This window comes from Choloepus didactylus, chromosome 2 (genome assembly GCF_015220235.1).
Source record: "Choloepus didactylus isolate mChoDid1 chromosome 2, mChoDid1.pri, whole genome shotgun sequence".
Lineage (NCBI taxonomy): Eukaryota > Metazoa > Chordata > Mammalia > Pilosa > Megalonychidae > Choloepus > Choloepus didactylus.
The window spans coordinates 88438436-88453807 of record NC_051308.1 but is presented as its reverse complement, the minus strand read 5'-3'; the positions used below and the strand labels follow the sequence as shown (position 1 = coordinate 88453807).

Sequence of the window (15372 nt, the reverse complement as noted above, 5' to 3'; positions counted from 1 at the left end):
CCCCAAGAAGGGTGAAAAAGTGACTGTGGGTGGGCCAGTAGATCCAAGGTGCCTTGTAGTGCAGGAGAGGAATGCACAAGGTGATTGCATGGGATACTAGTGGATACCATAGTGAGAAGAGGGTCATCCCAGAAGGTGCAGCAGGGATAAAGGCTGATGCTCAATGATCAGGTGGAACCAGCAAACCTCAGGAGAAGTAAGCAAGGCTGGAGGACAGCTTAGGAACCAACCACCCCTCTCCTCATCTCCCTTCTCACTTGTCTGTGCAGCATTGCAGGGTGTCCTCTGGCTGTACCTGGGCTGGCACAGCAAGGGTCAGACACTGCTCTGGATCCACTAAAGAGAAGGGACATCTCCAGGGTTTGAGATAGTTCATGCAAAGGTCACAGAACCAAGTAATTAAATTCAGATAACAAAGCACTGTGGTGAGGTGTGAGGTTGTCTGCTGTCAAAAGAAGCACCAACTCAGCCTGTAATATCACAACACACTGACAGGGCTGACACTTGGAGGCCAAGGAATGTGGGGCACAGCCAGGGTCCTCAGGTCATGGGACTTCTCCGAACACCAGCTACATGACCTGCACACCTGAGCCTCACATGCCTCCTCTGTATCCAGGTGTAACTCGGAGATAGTGCGGGCTCTGTTCCAGACCACCACAATAAAGCAAATATCACAATAAAGAGAATCACATGAATTTTTGGGTTTCCTGATGCATATAAAAGTCACGATGACACTATACTGTAGTGTGTTAAGTGTGCAATAGCATTGTCTAAAAAAAAATGCACGTAACTTAATTAAGATGTGACACAGAGACATGAAGTGAGCACATGCTGTTGGAAAAATGGCACTGATAGACCACACAGGGTTGCCACAAATCTTCAATTTGTAAAAAATGCAATATCTGCCAAGTGCGAAAAGCAAAGCACAATAAAACAAGGTATGCCTGTACCAGGACAATAATCCAAACTCCAAAGTGCAGGTTGCAAAGCGTGAATGTATATGTACGAAAACGGCCTACCACATGGCAGGTACTAAAAAAAAAAACGAAAACTACAATAAGTAATTGCCCTCTAATGTTTTAACCCCTCGACAACTCTGTACACAGGGGCCTGGATCTCCTTGGTCAGTATCAATATTTTCAATCCTACAAATTTAGAACAATAATAGTTAAAAGTTCTCAACATTCTTACTAGCCAATAGCTTCATTTTGCTCTTAAGAACAGCTTAATTTATTTTAGGTTTTGGGGCTTATACTAATTAGTGCAGCTGAATATATATTAACTGCAAATGCATTTTCCTATATCTCCCACTCAAATGTCAGTGCATGGCTCCAGTTATGGATGCTTTGGTGGTTTCTCACGGCACAGAGCCACCCAGCCTGAGCGCATCTACACGTGTAGTCAGTGTACTGACAACTTTTAGCTGCCTGTTTCTAGATAATATTGATAATAATGACCATTTACTGAGTATTTATGATGTGCCAGGCTTGTTCTGAGGGCTTTACCTTGGTCAACTCATTTAATGTCTTAACAAAAGTTGGTGAGGAGGTTGTGATTATCCACATTTTACAGATGAAAGAACAGGCAAAGGAGTGTGAGGATGGGGGTGGAGTTAGATATTTTGCCTAAGGCATATAACTAATAAATATAGAGCCAGGATTTGAACTCAACCACTTGAATTTAAGCACTTAGCTATGTTAGCTGTCATTTGCAGTGAAAGTGGCTCCTAGAGAGGTCCTGAAACAAAATCACAAAAAGTTGTTGTGTCTACTATGTTTCAAGAGTATTGCAAAAACATTGTCTCATAATTTTCCTAATATACCTAAAACCAAACTATTATTATTCCCATTTTATGGATGAGAAAGCTGAGGCATAGAGAGGTAAAATAAATCAAACACCATCCCACAGGTTGTAAGTCTCAGAGCTGATTCCAAAGCCCATGTTCTTTCATGCAGATCATGCTGGCTGAAAAGGCAGTGGGGTCTCAAATGTCATGTATTATAACCTCCTATCTAGACAGAAATTGTTTCCAGAACAGTCCTGGTAAATGGTCTTTCTTGAGCCTGCCTGCCTTCCCTCTCCCTTTCCTTCCCTCCTCCCTCCCTCCCTCCCTCCCTTCCTTCCTTCCTTCCTTCTGTCCTTCCTGTCATTACTCAAGCAGTCTACAACAGTATTTCCCAATTTTCCCTATGTGGCACAGATAAAGAATAGTTTTCCCACATACTGGGATGTATTAGTTTCCTAGGGCTTCTGTAACAAACTACCACAAACTGGGTGACTTAAAACAACAGAAATTCATTGTCTCACACTTCTGGAGGCTAGAAATCTGAAATCAAAGTGTCAGCAGGGCCATGCTCCCTCCAAAGACTCTAGGGAAGAATCTTCCTTACCTCTTCCCTGCTTCTGGTGGTGGCAGGCAATCCTTGGCTCCCCATGGCTTGTGGCTGCATAACAGTCTCTGCCTCTGTCTTCACATGGTGTCTGAGTCCCTTCTCCTCTTCTTAAAAGGACACCAGTCAGATTGTATTAAGGGCCTACCCTAATTCAGCATGACCTCATCTTAACTAATTACATCTGCAACAACCCTATTTCCAAATAAAGTCACATCCTGAGGCACTGAGGGTTAGATCTTTGTTGGGGATTGAAGCATGTCTCCCACAAAGACATGTTCAAGTCCTAACCCTCCGACCTGTGGGTGTGAACCCTTTTGTAAATAGGACCTGTGAAGATGTCATTAGTTAAGGTTTTCCCAAACTGAATGAGGGTGGGCCTCAATCCAATACGGCTGAAGTCCTTAGAAGCAGAGGAAATTGGGCCCAGAAGTTGAAACCAGAGAGACAGAGAGATAGATCACCATGTGGTGGATGCAGAGACTGAGCTGCTACAAGAACACAACAAACTTCAGAGAAAACATGGCTTGCTGAAACCTTGGTGTTGGACTTCTAACCTCCGAAACTGTGAAACAACAAATTCCTGTTGTTTAAGCCAACCAGCTTGGGGCATTTGTCACAGTAGCCCTGGCAAACTAAGACAGGTGCCAACAGGTCTTTTTAGGGGACACAATTCAACCCATAATCCTGAGATTAAGGGGTTCAGCTGCTCAGAGCTCCAGCAGCTGGGATACCCTAGGTGCTGAGGAATGCAAAACCTTGGACACACCTGTAACTCACCTGGGGGGCAGTTACGATGCTTTGGTCTAAAAGAAGAGAAAGATAAGTAATGAGGCAATATTAATACAGTACCGTGTGTCCTATGTTGAGGAGAGTACAGGACTGTGGAAGAACATGTGGGATAGTGAACCCAGCCTTAGGTGTTCAGGGAAGCCCCATGGACGAGGGGCTTTCTAAGATACCATTTCAAGGACACGTTTTTTTTTTCAGGCTGGGAAAGAGACAGATACTGGGTAGGAGGGTATTTAAGGCAAAGGGAATCCTAAACTGGAGTTACTGCTGTTTATCTCTCTGTTGTCCATTTCCCCTTTGTTTCTTTTGTTCTCATCTCTTGTCTGGAGCCCTTTCTGTCTTCTTACTTTGCCAGTCCTTCCTAGTTGGTACCATCAGTGGCCCTTACAAATGGCTCTGTTTGGTCAATCTGAGGTGGAAAAAGTGGCCAGGATCTTCATTAGGGCATATTTCGGAAGTTTTGGGAGGAGAGTTACAGAGCTACTGAATTCGGGTCATGCAGCTCGGGCAGCAAGTTTCACTTGATTGGGGTGGCCTTTAAAGGATGAGATAAACTTTGTGGCTAAACCAATGTAGAACTGCTCTGTGGTCACTCCTGACATGAGACCACAGCCCTGGAGATCTATGGAGGCCAGGATATTGCAGTCCCTTTCTTATGCACCGAATTTGCCTTAAATAATGAAACAGCAGCTGCAGTCCATCAGTATTCTACAGCTCTGTGGGAAGTGATTTCATATACAGCTCTTTATTTTCTCAAACATTCTACTCTGACATTTATTTTACAACCAAATACCAAAGACTTATTTCCCTACAAAGCCAGCATTACGTCGACATGATTTTCCCTTCAAGAAAATGTCCCCATAAACAAATCATTGAGTGAAAAAAAGAAATTGCTCTATGTCCTAGCACAGCCATGCAGGTAACCATGAGAATTCCAGCTCACAGCAGTTGCCAGCCTAGACCGTGTCTAGCACCAAGTATGTTCTGATGCTCAAAAAATAATTGTCAAATTAATTGAATTAAGAAAGCAGAGTGGTATGCTAAAGGAAGGTGGGCTTTGGACTCAAGCAGTTCTGTTTGAATCTCAACTCTGCTACTTGACTAGCTAAGTGACCTTGAGTAAACTGCTTAATCTCTTTGAGTCTCAGTTTTCCCCTTGTAAAACTGGGGGAAAAAACATCTGACTCACAGATGAGGATTGAGTGGAAAAAAGTATTTATATGTCTAGCTCAGCATTTGATCCATGGTAGACACTAAAAAATGTAGTTCCCTTCTTCTTTCTTCAAAGACTCTGTAGTTAGTGTCGAAAGCTATGGTTCTTAGTTACAACCAAACAATGGAAAAAAAATAAAGTCAGAGCCAGGATCCCTCCCCCAGAATTTTTTATTTAATTTTCAGGGGTGGAGCCTGGAAAGCAATGGTTTTCAAAAGCTCTGCAGGTGATTCTAATGTGCAGAGAGGTTGAGAAGCACTGAACCAGAAAAAAAGGGCAACTTTTCTGCCTAGGTTGGTCTGCCTGTGCTGTATGTTGCATTCCACTCAGGTGCTAGCTAGCCTTTAAGGAAGACATAAATGGAACTTGAAGGGCCACTAGCATGGTGAAGGGGAGTTCGACTTATGTCATACAGAGAAGAGATCAAGGATGAGGGGCCATTAGCTTGACCAGCTAAAGAAGGCAGGGAGCAAATGATTACTTTCTTCAAATACTTGAAGGATCATTATATGAAGAACGACTGGACTTGTGTGGTCCGATGAGATTGAATTACCTGAATCTGTGGTTCACATCCAATATGACCAAAGGTGGGATGGGTTGCCTTTAGACATAATGAGTTCACAATCACCAAGGGAATTCAAGAAGACATTGCATGACCATTTGATGGGGATGGAGAAGAAGGGATTTAAGAATTGAATGAGCAGCTGGACTAGACCTTAACAGATTCTCTTAACACCAAAATCTTGTGATTTTATGGTTTGTGGTGATAGCTGCGTAATTAAGTTTTGAGTGACTTCTTGGGACAAAGATGTTTGTAAAGTGGATGGATGAAAAAATTCAAGCCATCATTTTCTATGTATCTCTGGTACCTGGGACTTTCCAAGCCCATGAGCTTAAATGAACATGTCCTTCAGACACAGCCAAAACAAGCTTACCATCCCTGAAAGCTGCAGCGTAAAAATCATAGACTCATCACATAGCATATAGCTGGTAGGATTATCAAAATAAAGACTGAATCAGTATTTCTGATTTTTCCTTCTGCCCCAGGCAGCTCTAAAATGGCTTACCATGGCACTGTTATTGATCCTGTCTTTATTTAAAGACATGGATTTTTTGTATTAACTTTGCTTTTTTCAAATATTGAATTAAAAATGATTTATTTTGATTACTTGATTAACAAAAGTGACACCTCCTTAAATTTTATGCCTGAACCAAGTACCACACTCACCTCACCCTGGTCCCAGTCTTGTCCATTGGTAGCAGTGAAGGATACAAAAACATTTAAAAATAGGACACATCTGTATTCTCAGGGAGTTCTCAGGTAGCGAGAAAGACAGAAAGATAAACAACTAATTGCAGTACAATCACTTCTATAATAGAACAATGGGTAAGGGACAGTGTTGAGAAAAGGAGAGAGTGACCACTTGGCTGGAGATGGGTGCTTGGCCACGAGGAGGGAAAGGGCATTCCAGGCTGAAGGAAAGCACGTGCTAGGGCAAGGAGGGGTGTGACAGCAAGATCAGCTGTTCATTCCTAACGGCAAGAGGGCTCAGTGCAAGTGAAGGAGGTAGTGGAAGAAGGTAAGCTCTGAGAGGTGGGCAGGAGCCCGACATGGAGGCTTTTTTTTGCAGTGAGTTCCTTCCACCACCCTCAGGGGTGGCAAACACTCACTGAACACCTCATATGTGCTTAGTGTTCTAAGTGTCCCCAAGAAGCATCCGTCATAAACTGTATGCACTCCAAGAAACTCACTTTTGTTGTAGGAGATAAGACATGTCATACAGAAAAAGAAACAATAAAATCTGGTGAAAACAAGGTGCAGGGACAGACATCAAGAGGACAGGCATTCAGAGAAAGGCACTGTCAGTCTGTGGACTGGGGAGGATAAGGTCACAGAGGCAATAGGCCTTCAGGAGTTGATAAAGTCCCAAGACTCCACATCATCCTGGCCACCTCCTCTGGGATGCATGTGTTGGCATCTCCATGACTAAACAGCCGCTTTATGAATACAGCCTCAGAGAGAGCCGAGAAGAAAGATACCTCCACAGCCCCAGTTTGGATGGCATCCAGGGAGGGCTCTGTGTCCCTGCAACATAATCCCAGCTGACTCTCCTTGCTGGATGAGCACAGCAAAAAGTATAAATAACAGTAGCAATGAACTCCTCCCAGGACTGCTGTGGGATTAATAAACCCTTGAGACCCTGGCGCTCCAAGCCCTGCAGAAACTAGCACTTCAATTGCTGTTATGAGCAGACTCCCAGCCATGGCTCCTTCGGTACATGCTGTTAGATAATCTCTCCCTGACTATTGCCGGGAGCCATCAATCACCCAGTTCCTTCCTCTTAACCTACAGCCTGGGAAGGGAAAGAAAGAGGCTCTGCAAGCAAGGGTAGGGTAGGGCATGAAGGGAGCAAGACACTGTCCCAGGTGGTTGAATTTCTTTTCAAGACTCTGTAAGGATAGAGCAAAGGCTCTGGAGTTAGTCAACTTTGGTTTGAAACTTGGTTTCCCCATTTGTTAGTTCTGTGAAGCTGGGTGTCGACAAATATTCCCATTCTCTAATTGCATCCATGACAAATTGCATTTATTTGCCCTTTTGGAGTTAAGTGAGGCCCTGTGACTTGCTTTGGCCAAATAAATATGAGGGTAAGTGACATGGAAGCGGAAACTTTAAAATCTAGTGCAAAATTTACCACATTCCCTTCCCTCTACTGCAGCAATTGAGGGAGGTTTTATCAAAATGGAGCCTCATTCAGCCTAGGAATCTGAGTGACCAGGATAAGCAGACACCCCTGCCAACCTGTCTTCAGCATGAATAAGAACTAAACTTCTGTTGTTTCCAGCTACTGAGGTTTGAGAGTTTTTGTTTCTGCAGCATAACTAAGGTGATCCTGACTGGTAGTAGGGTGAGTTACTCAACCTCTTGAAGGCTCAATTTGCTCACATGTAAAATGGGGATAAAATTTTTTAGATGATTCATGTAAAATCGTTAGCAAATAATCAGCACATAAATGCTCAATAATTCTTAGTTCATGGGGTTATTGTTAACACATTTACTTTTACACTTCTCTTTTTAGACCCCCTCACCCCCAGTTTCTACAGCTTTCCTCTGTCCCTGCTGGAGGCATTTATTCTCCATGTGGAGGCTGATTCCTATTGTCAGGCTCCAAGACCAGTTATAACTGAGGTAAGAGGGATTTAAGCTGCTCTACTCTAATGGTCTGGGATATTGTACCAAGTTGTCCTTTCCCCCAGGGCTGACCTTCCCTGTGTTTCAGTTCCAATCACTGGGCCTCTGCCAAAGTCCTGGGGCCCTGCCCCTTTGCCATGTTGTACTCCAGTGATGGTACCTGGATTCTCATGTTATTTCCAGTGCCTCAGGCCTGTCTTGGTCCTTCTTAGAGGCTCAAATCCACATCTAGCTCTCCCACATCCAGGGTCTAGAGCCCTGTCCCTGAACCCTGCTGGGGCCGGCAGCTATCCCCGGTGCAGACTGCCTGTCAACAGAGTTCTCGTTGCCAGGCTCTGGTCACTCCGAGGCTATGCATTGACCCTGATTCCCAATCCCTTCACAAACTGTGGCTGCTGCATCTACCTTTTTTTTTTTTCTTCCCAGAATAGCTTTCCTTTCAGCAGTTATAACTATGTCTTTTACCTGCCACTTTCTCAGGGTATGTGAGGGAACTATGACTTGTTCATACTTGTTCTGAAGCTTGGTACATCAAAGCTACTTTGAATGGTGTATGAATGAATGAATGAATGAAGTCATTGACCTTTAGTACTAGGAAGGATGTTAAAGCTCATCTGGTCTAAACCCTTCCCTTGTTCATACTGAGACACTGAGGCCCAGAACCACATAGCCTCCTTAGAGACAAACCAGAACCAACAACCAGGCTGCTACACCTGCCTGGCCACCCCAGCCTGGGCACAGCCCAGAGAAAACAAAAGGAATACACAATCTGCCCCAGCTTCCCCCATGCCAGGGAGTGCCCTAAAATCCCTTAATGTTCTCCATGGCCAGGCGGAAAACAATCCACTCTGCAAGAAGCTTTCTCTCTCTCTTTTTTTTAGTGCAAAAACAAAAATAGAAAATAAAGCAGGATGACAAAAGGGAACTACACAGGGAAATCTTTCTCTTTTATTTATTATTTTATCTTCAACTCGTTCAAGTTTACAAAGGGGAGATACATGTGTTTGAGTGAATGAAGCAGGTACTGAGTAAGGCAAGAGGGAAATGAACCTGGATCTCCTCACTGGTCTTTTCTCTCCCTTCTCACTCTCCCTGGGATGACTTCTTCCCTGCCTTCTCTGCCTCCCCAGATCTCTCCCATGTGTCAAGTTTCCGTGGAAGTCCTGCCTTCTCTGGTGCTCCAACAACTCCTTCAGTGCTCACTGAGAGCTCCCTGCTCTGACCCTTATATGATAGCCCCTAAGCATGCACCACCCGGTGTGGCATGTGAATATACTATACATAGATATGTATGTCATTCTTTGTCCCTAATTCCCTTCGACCTCAACCCTCATCTCCACCCCCAGTTGTTTCAATTTGAAGACAGAGATTTTTCACCTGTACTTTCTTTTCTCTCAGAGTCTAGGGCAGTGTCTATTATAAGCCCTCTGGCTAAGAGAAAAAGCAAAATAAAAACAAAAAAAAAAAAACACAGAAGGATAAGGTCTCTGCCTCCTGAGTTTTCTTCAGGGAAAAGAGAAGATTGGGCAAGAAAATGTTTGCTTGGGGCTTTTCTGGCTTCTGCTAGGATTGTGAGCTCAAGAACAAGGTTGGAGCTAGTTAGAGGCTTTGACCCTCTGAAATGCCTTTCCCCTGGTGTTCAACAAGCTCTCTCCATGGCAACATAAGGCCTTCATCTGGCCTGCAGAGATGCACTTGGGTCACCTCGGTTCCACACGTCCACACGTCGTCTTTGGTGGAATTCTTCTCTAGGGCTTGGTGCACCTCCCCAGCTGGAAGCAGCCAGTATTTCCCTTCACCAGTTTACAGTGACAGATAACTAAGGAGGTTGCATATCCCAGGTTACCTGGTGCAATGCCAATTTATGCCTGTTGTCCCGACATAAGTTTTTTAGTGGCATCCCCTTTGGATGACACTTGATATGGCCTCCATGTAGATAACCTGTGCTCCTGTGGGAGCTGACTGAGCTCCCTGAGCTGCCCCCTGGCTGGAGGACCTGGAGGTTCTCTCCCTTTTCCTGCCAGTGCTGTGTGTGAGGTGATCTTTGCCCTCATGTTTCTCTCCCCATCACTCATCTGGGCAGCATTTTTCTCAGGGTCAGTCACTTCAGCCTTTTATGTCACTGCTTCACTTTGCTCATAACCATCTTTCAGTGGAGAACATCATGTGTGTTACAGATGAGGAAATGTAAGTTCATGGAGGTTAGGTGACACCCCCAAGGTCACAGCTCAGGGCTGGAGTCTGAGGAGGGGCCCAGCCCCTCTTTCCCTCAGAACTTAGTCTCTTTGATTGGAAATTCTTTTTTTCCTGCCTTGGTTTCAGGCTGGGCAGTGGTTTTAAAAGTTCTACTTTCTCTTCCCCTCCTGCCTGCTCCTCACAAATAGCCAAACAAGCAGTATTTCTTCTGGGAGCTTCTGATAGGAGCATAGAACTGTTGTTTGGTGGGTATCTACCTATAGTGATGGAAAACATATCCATATTGTCTTTGGCCATAGTGGAATGGAACAATTTGTCCAGTGTTTCCCTTGACACTTCCTATTGAATCTGTTGAATTCTGAGATTATCAACAGAATTTCTCTATCAGGGGAGATTAATAGTGGCAATCTGGTTGGAGGGCAGCAGGTCTAGGGGACTCATCTTGAAGTTGTACTTGCAGAGAGAGTATACTGCTTTTACTTAATGTGTTGATTTGAGATGGTTGGGTGGAGAGTGCTGAGAGAAGTTATGGGAGAGCTAAAAGCTCCTCTCCCCAACCACAGCTCCCCCATCAACCTAGTCTTCCACACTGTTTACGCTGTCCTTGTAAGCCAAGCCTCACATTGAGGCCTTTAATGGAGAAATAGAAAAGTCAAGGAGAAAATAGACATGCCAATCTTGCCCAACCCAAGCTGGGGCTCCCAATACATTTGTACCTCCAAAAGCAGTGAGAAAATAGAGACCCCTCTTATGTTAGGCCTTCCTGAGATCTACCAAGTGGCTTTATCGGTAAATAATTTCTGCAAAAATATAGAATCTAATAAAATAAATTCAGCACCACTGTCAGCGCAAGTTTTAGGAATTAACATCGTTTGATTGGTTCTCATTTCTTTCATCATTATGAGCTTCCTTTACTGGTTGAACTGAAATCAATAAAATTACATTTCAGAAGAGCCCGCCCCCCACAGATCCTGCCCACCCAGAATCGTCATCAGCCTTCTGTCCTTTGTTCCTTTCTCTTTGCAGAGGTGCTGTGTGTGGGTGCAGGGCCTAGGAACATTTGTTTTTTCTACAGTAGATAAGAAACATTCCCTGAGATCCCCTCCACAGCGCCAAGTGCCCTCCCTAACAGATAAGGCAGAGGCAGAATAGTTCATATTGATGATTTCAAAACTCGGAGCTGACAGAAGCTGTGAATTCACTTTATTAGACTTCATTTCTTTGGCAATTATTTACCCATAAAGCCACATAGTAAAGCTAATGAGTCTCCAGCAATAAGATGGGTCTCTATTTTCTCACGCATCTCCCACACCTGTAACTGTAGCATCTTTCAGGATATCCCAGTTTCCTGTTGTGAATTTTGTTGTCTTCCCCAAGAGTTCCTTGAGCTCCATGGCACACTTTCTAAAGAAACATAGAAGAAAAGTTGAGTGTACCAACTACAAAATATAATTTCCCAGCATCTTGCTTGTAGGGTTTGGAAATGTTATCGTTGGACCTGTTGGAATTATATTGTAGGTAATTTTTTTTCTTCACTCCCCTGAATCTATATATCAGTCAATATAGAGAAAAGGTAAATGGCTTCCTGGATATTTTTAAGTACTCTTCCCACCACTTAGCATTTGCTCTTGCTGTTATTTCCTCCCAGAATGCCTTTTCCTCTACCCCATCCCCACCCCAAGCCCTACCTTGGCCATCAGAAATTAGTTGACTTTGCAACTATTTCACATTCCCAGGCTCTCAGTGGGCTGGCTTTCAATGGCCTGCCCCATCTTCCTCATTCTAAGACTATAATAGACCCACAAAAATTGTTGGACTGAATTGGACTGAAGGGAATTAAACAATGGAGACAGTGTTATAAATGGACTTGATTCCCAGGCTGTGGTCTAGCTAATTAAAAAATGAGAACCAATAATAATAACACATAAGCTTTATTGAGTACTTATCACATGCCAGTGTTCTAAGCACTTTCTAAATACTCTCTCATTTTTTACACACAACATCCCTATGAGGCAGATGTACTTACATTAATTTTATAAATGAGGAGGCCGAGGCACAGAGAAATTAAGCTAACTGCAGTGGAGGAAGGGGAATACCAAGATGGAGAAGCAGGTAGTGTCAGAATTCTATGATTCTTCTGTTATTGTAAGACTCCACGGGTCTTACAGAGGAAAATAAAATCCTTTTTATTCTCCACTATGCTTTCACTGGAAAATTCACATTAGTTTAGATCCAAAGTTGAAAACAACATCCATTGGCCAGAATTTTGGTTTGGAAAGAAAAGAAAGAAAAGAAAAGAAAGGGAAAGAAAGAGAAAAGAAAGAAAGAAAGAAATAAAGAAAGAAAGAAAGAAAGAAAGAAGGAAAGAAGGAAAGAAAGAGAAAGAAAGAAAAAGGAAGGAAGGAAGGAAGGAAGGAAGGAAGGAAGAGAATCAGTGAATAACATTTACAATTGAGACAATTGAGAGATGGTATATAGAATTACTGATTTTGGGCTTCCCTTACAAAACTGGAAGAAACCCTGGGCTTTATGTTTCTGCATGGCAAGAACTAGCTGGAGCCTAGGAGCCGCAGGTTCTTCCAGCAAGCTCTCCAGTTTCCCTCGACCCCCTCACTTCCTGCCACTCCCCCAACATGGAGGTCTCCATCAGTTGTCATTTGCTTGGCCAACGTCCCTTCCTGATGTTTCTTTCCTGGCCCCTGGAGTCATTTCATTTTGAGTTACTTGCTCTATAATAGTCTCTTCTGCTACTCCTTGACTGATTCAAGAAAAAGGACTTTGAGAGTCTTCTGAAAATCAATCATCTTTTCTAAATTGGAAGAATGAATTATTGTCAAAATAGTAGACCTCCTTCTCCAGTGTGGGAAAATCACTGGAATAATTTTTATAGAAAAAAACAATTTTGTTAAATTGAAAAATCAGTTTCTGTTCAGCATCTCTTGAATGGTGAATTCAAACATTAGAACCTTGCCAAACCAATTTCCCCCTTTCGGATTTAACACTGCTCCATTTATCTCAGTGGAGATTAAAGACCAGCTAAATTTGAAGTCATAAAGCTCAGCCTTTTGAATGATTTTGGTCAAAACAGCTCCTTTATAAGCAGGAAAAGTGTATTTACTTAGTGTTCTTCCTTCTCAAAAGAGACTAAAAAGAAATTTCTTAAATTTTTCCATAACATTTCACCCCTGAGCCAATTATAAAGGTGGAAAATTTCAGTTGGAAAAGGGGCACATATTTCAGAGTGTTCCCAGCTCTTGGAAATAGGAGATTATAATGGAATCAGGGTTCTTCCCTGCTTGGCTTTAACTGGAGTAAATGCTTCTGTGATCGCTACAATAATGATATTTTGCATTTATATAGCACCATTCATTCTTTTGAGGAGCTCAAACAGCTTTACAAACATTATCTCATTAAATCCTCTCAACATCCCTGTGAGGCAGGGATTTGTACCTCAGGGACAAGAGAGATTATCTTTGAGGTACAAGCTTTCCTCTGGCCATGGGTGCAGAGGTGAGATGAGCTGTCTATAATTCCAGTATTTCCTGGGGGATGTCAGAAGTCACTTTGTTCCCCACATGTCCTTGTCTGGCTTCCAGAGGCTCAAGCAAAGGGAAATTGTGCCTGGGTCTTCCCAACTGGAAACTGTTTTTGCACACTGTGGATAGAAGGGCATTCAGTGACTACTGCTGAATGCATGAATGCCACTTTAGTCTCAAGAAGTCCAGCTGCACTTGGTTGTGCTAAAGTTCAAACTGTACCCAAGCACTGAATTTTCAGAGGCTTTCCTTTCCTTTTGAGACCCTGGTGCCCATTTTCAAATGAGTTAGTGACCTGGGTGAAGTTTTTAGATGGAGGTAGAGGCCTCTTTGTCTGGGGTACTGAGGTAAATCTTGCCAAGGAGTGTCTGGGGTACTGAGGTAAATCTTGCCAAGGAGTTGAGTGAGACGGTAGTTAGCTGGACCAATCCAGCAATTTAGCATTGACACATTCACCCCCAGAGCAACTGCCCTGGCCCAAAAGGGAAGTAGATGGAACTGAGGGAAGAATGACTTTTAATAAGAGTAGAAACTACTGACTCTAGCTGTAACATTATTCCTCTAAGCTCAGAATTCTCATTTCTGTTGCAAGTGTCCTCTCTGAAGAATGTACAGAAGGCTTAGTAAAGATTGAACAGACCTTTGGGCCTGCTGGGTTCTTTAAATTCAACATCTTAAGGAGTTCTCAAGGAACTATAATCCTTGTTTAGCTCATCTGGACCTCACCTGTATCGTCAACAAACAGTTCTTGAGGACCTACTACACACAGGGCACAAAGCTATTATACACAGAGTATGCCAAAAAATACATAAGGCAGTATACGACACCATCCTGGCTTTAGGTGAAGAGGACAGGAATAATCTCCAGAGACCAAATGTATGAACATCTCCTGGGAAGTAAAAGTCACTATGCAAATGCAAGGTGTTTTCTTATGGATGATTTAACTGTAGATCGCATTTAGCTCAATTCCTTATTTCAATTTCATTCAATGATTATTTATAGAGCATCCACCAAAACTAAAGGTTAAGAAAATAAAGACAAAAAATAAATAATAGGGAAGGATAAGGGGTAGGGGATTTTTTGGGTGTTCTTTTTTACTTTTATTCTTATCTTTTTTTTTTTTTGGAGTAATGGAAAAAGAAACAACTAAAGCTCAGACAGATTAAGCTACTTGATCAAGATCACATCATGAGTTATATACCATTGAAAAATAAAAACAAATCAACTCACCAGAATTAATAGTGATATTTTTCATGAGATGAAATGAAGAGTATATTAGGAACTATATGAATTCATACTAATGGAATAGAGTTATGGTTTTTACGAGCATGTTTCCTACGCTTCCAAGGCCTTGGTCATGGGCATAGAAAATAAACTTACCAAATGCACAGATATTATATAAACGGAATGCTGAAATGAAACAGGGCTTGGTGACTGCAAGAAGCCAAATTCAAAGAGATGACGTGGGTCTAAAACTATGGGCCAAAGTGAATAAAGATACATTTTAAGATAAATAAGTATGAACTCTGAATTTAGGTTCTAGAAGTCAGCCATACAAGTATCAGGTATGAGTTCCAATGCCCTTGACCCAGAGACTTTAGTAAACCATTGTGTTTGTGTGTGTCTTTCTCCCTAAGGGAGAAACAGCCAAACTCAAACTCAAACAGCCAAGGACTGAATTAATTCCCATTAATTCCTGCACCCAGTTGCTCAGTAACATATGTGAATCACTCTATCACTCTGTGACAAATCTCAAGACCCCCAGGTCTTCACATTTTCCAGTAATGTGCTGCTGGACTGTGAGCTCCACGAGGGTAGACACACCACACAGGAAAGGCAGAGATGAAACGTGCCTTTAAATGGAATGCACTCATAGGTAACTCCTGCTTTACTGGGGCTAAATGGCTTCCCCAAGGTCACACATCTAGTAAGAAGCAGGACTTGGAACAGTGGTGTCCAGACTCTACTCCAGTGCTCTTTTCTTTACGGGGCAGAAACCTTGAAGGGGTTTCCCATTACTCCAAAAAAAAAAAAAAAAGAATAAAATAAGAACAA

General features: G+C 42.8%; 2 protein-coding genes across 3 annotated transcripts in view; one reads left to right on the top strand and one right to left on the bottom strand.

The window, feature by feature from the left end:
* The window catches only part of TNR (tenascin R), a 428568-nt gene that overhangs the window by 258194 nt on the left and 155002 nt on the right, over positions 1 to 15372 (bottom strand). The gene's annotated exons all lie outside the window — the stretch shown is intronic.
* The window catches only part of LOC119512195, a 76029-nt gene continuing 73936 nt past the window's right edge, over positions 13280 to 15372 (top strand). The window contains exon 1 of the mRNA XM_037806734.1: positions 13280 to 13291. Within this exon, the coding sequence (XP_037662662.1) occupies positions 13280 to 13291 (12 nt within the window). The remainder of the gene's footprint in view (positions 13292 to 15372) is intronic.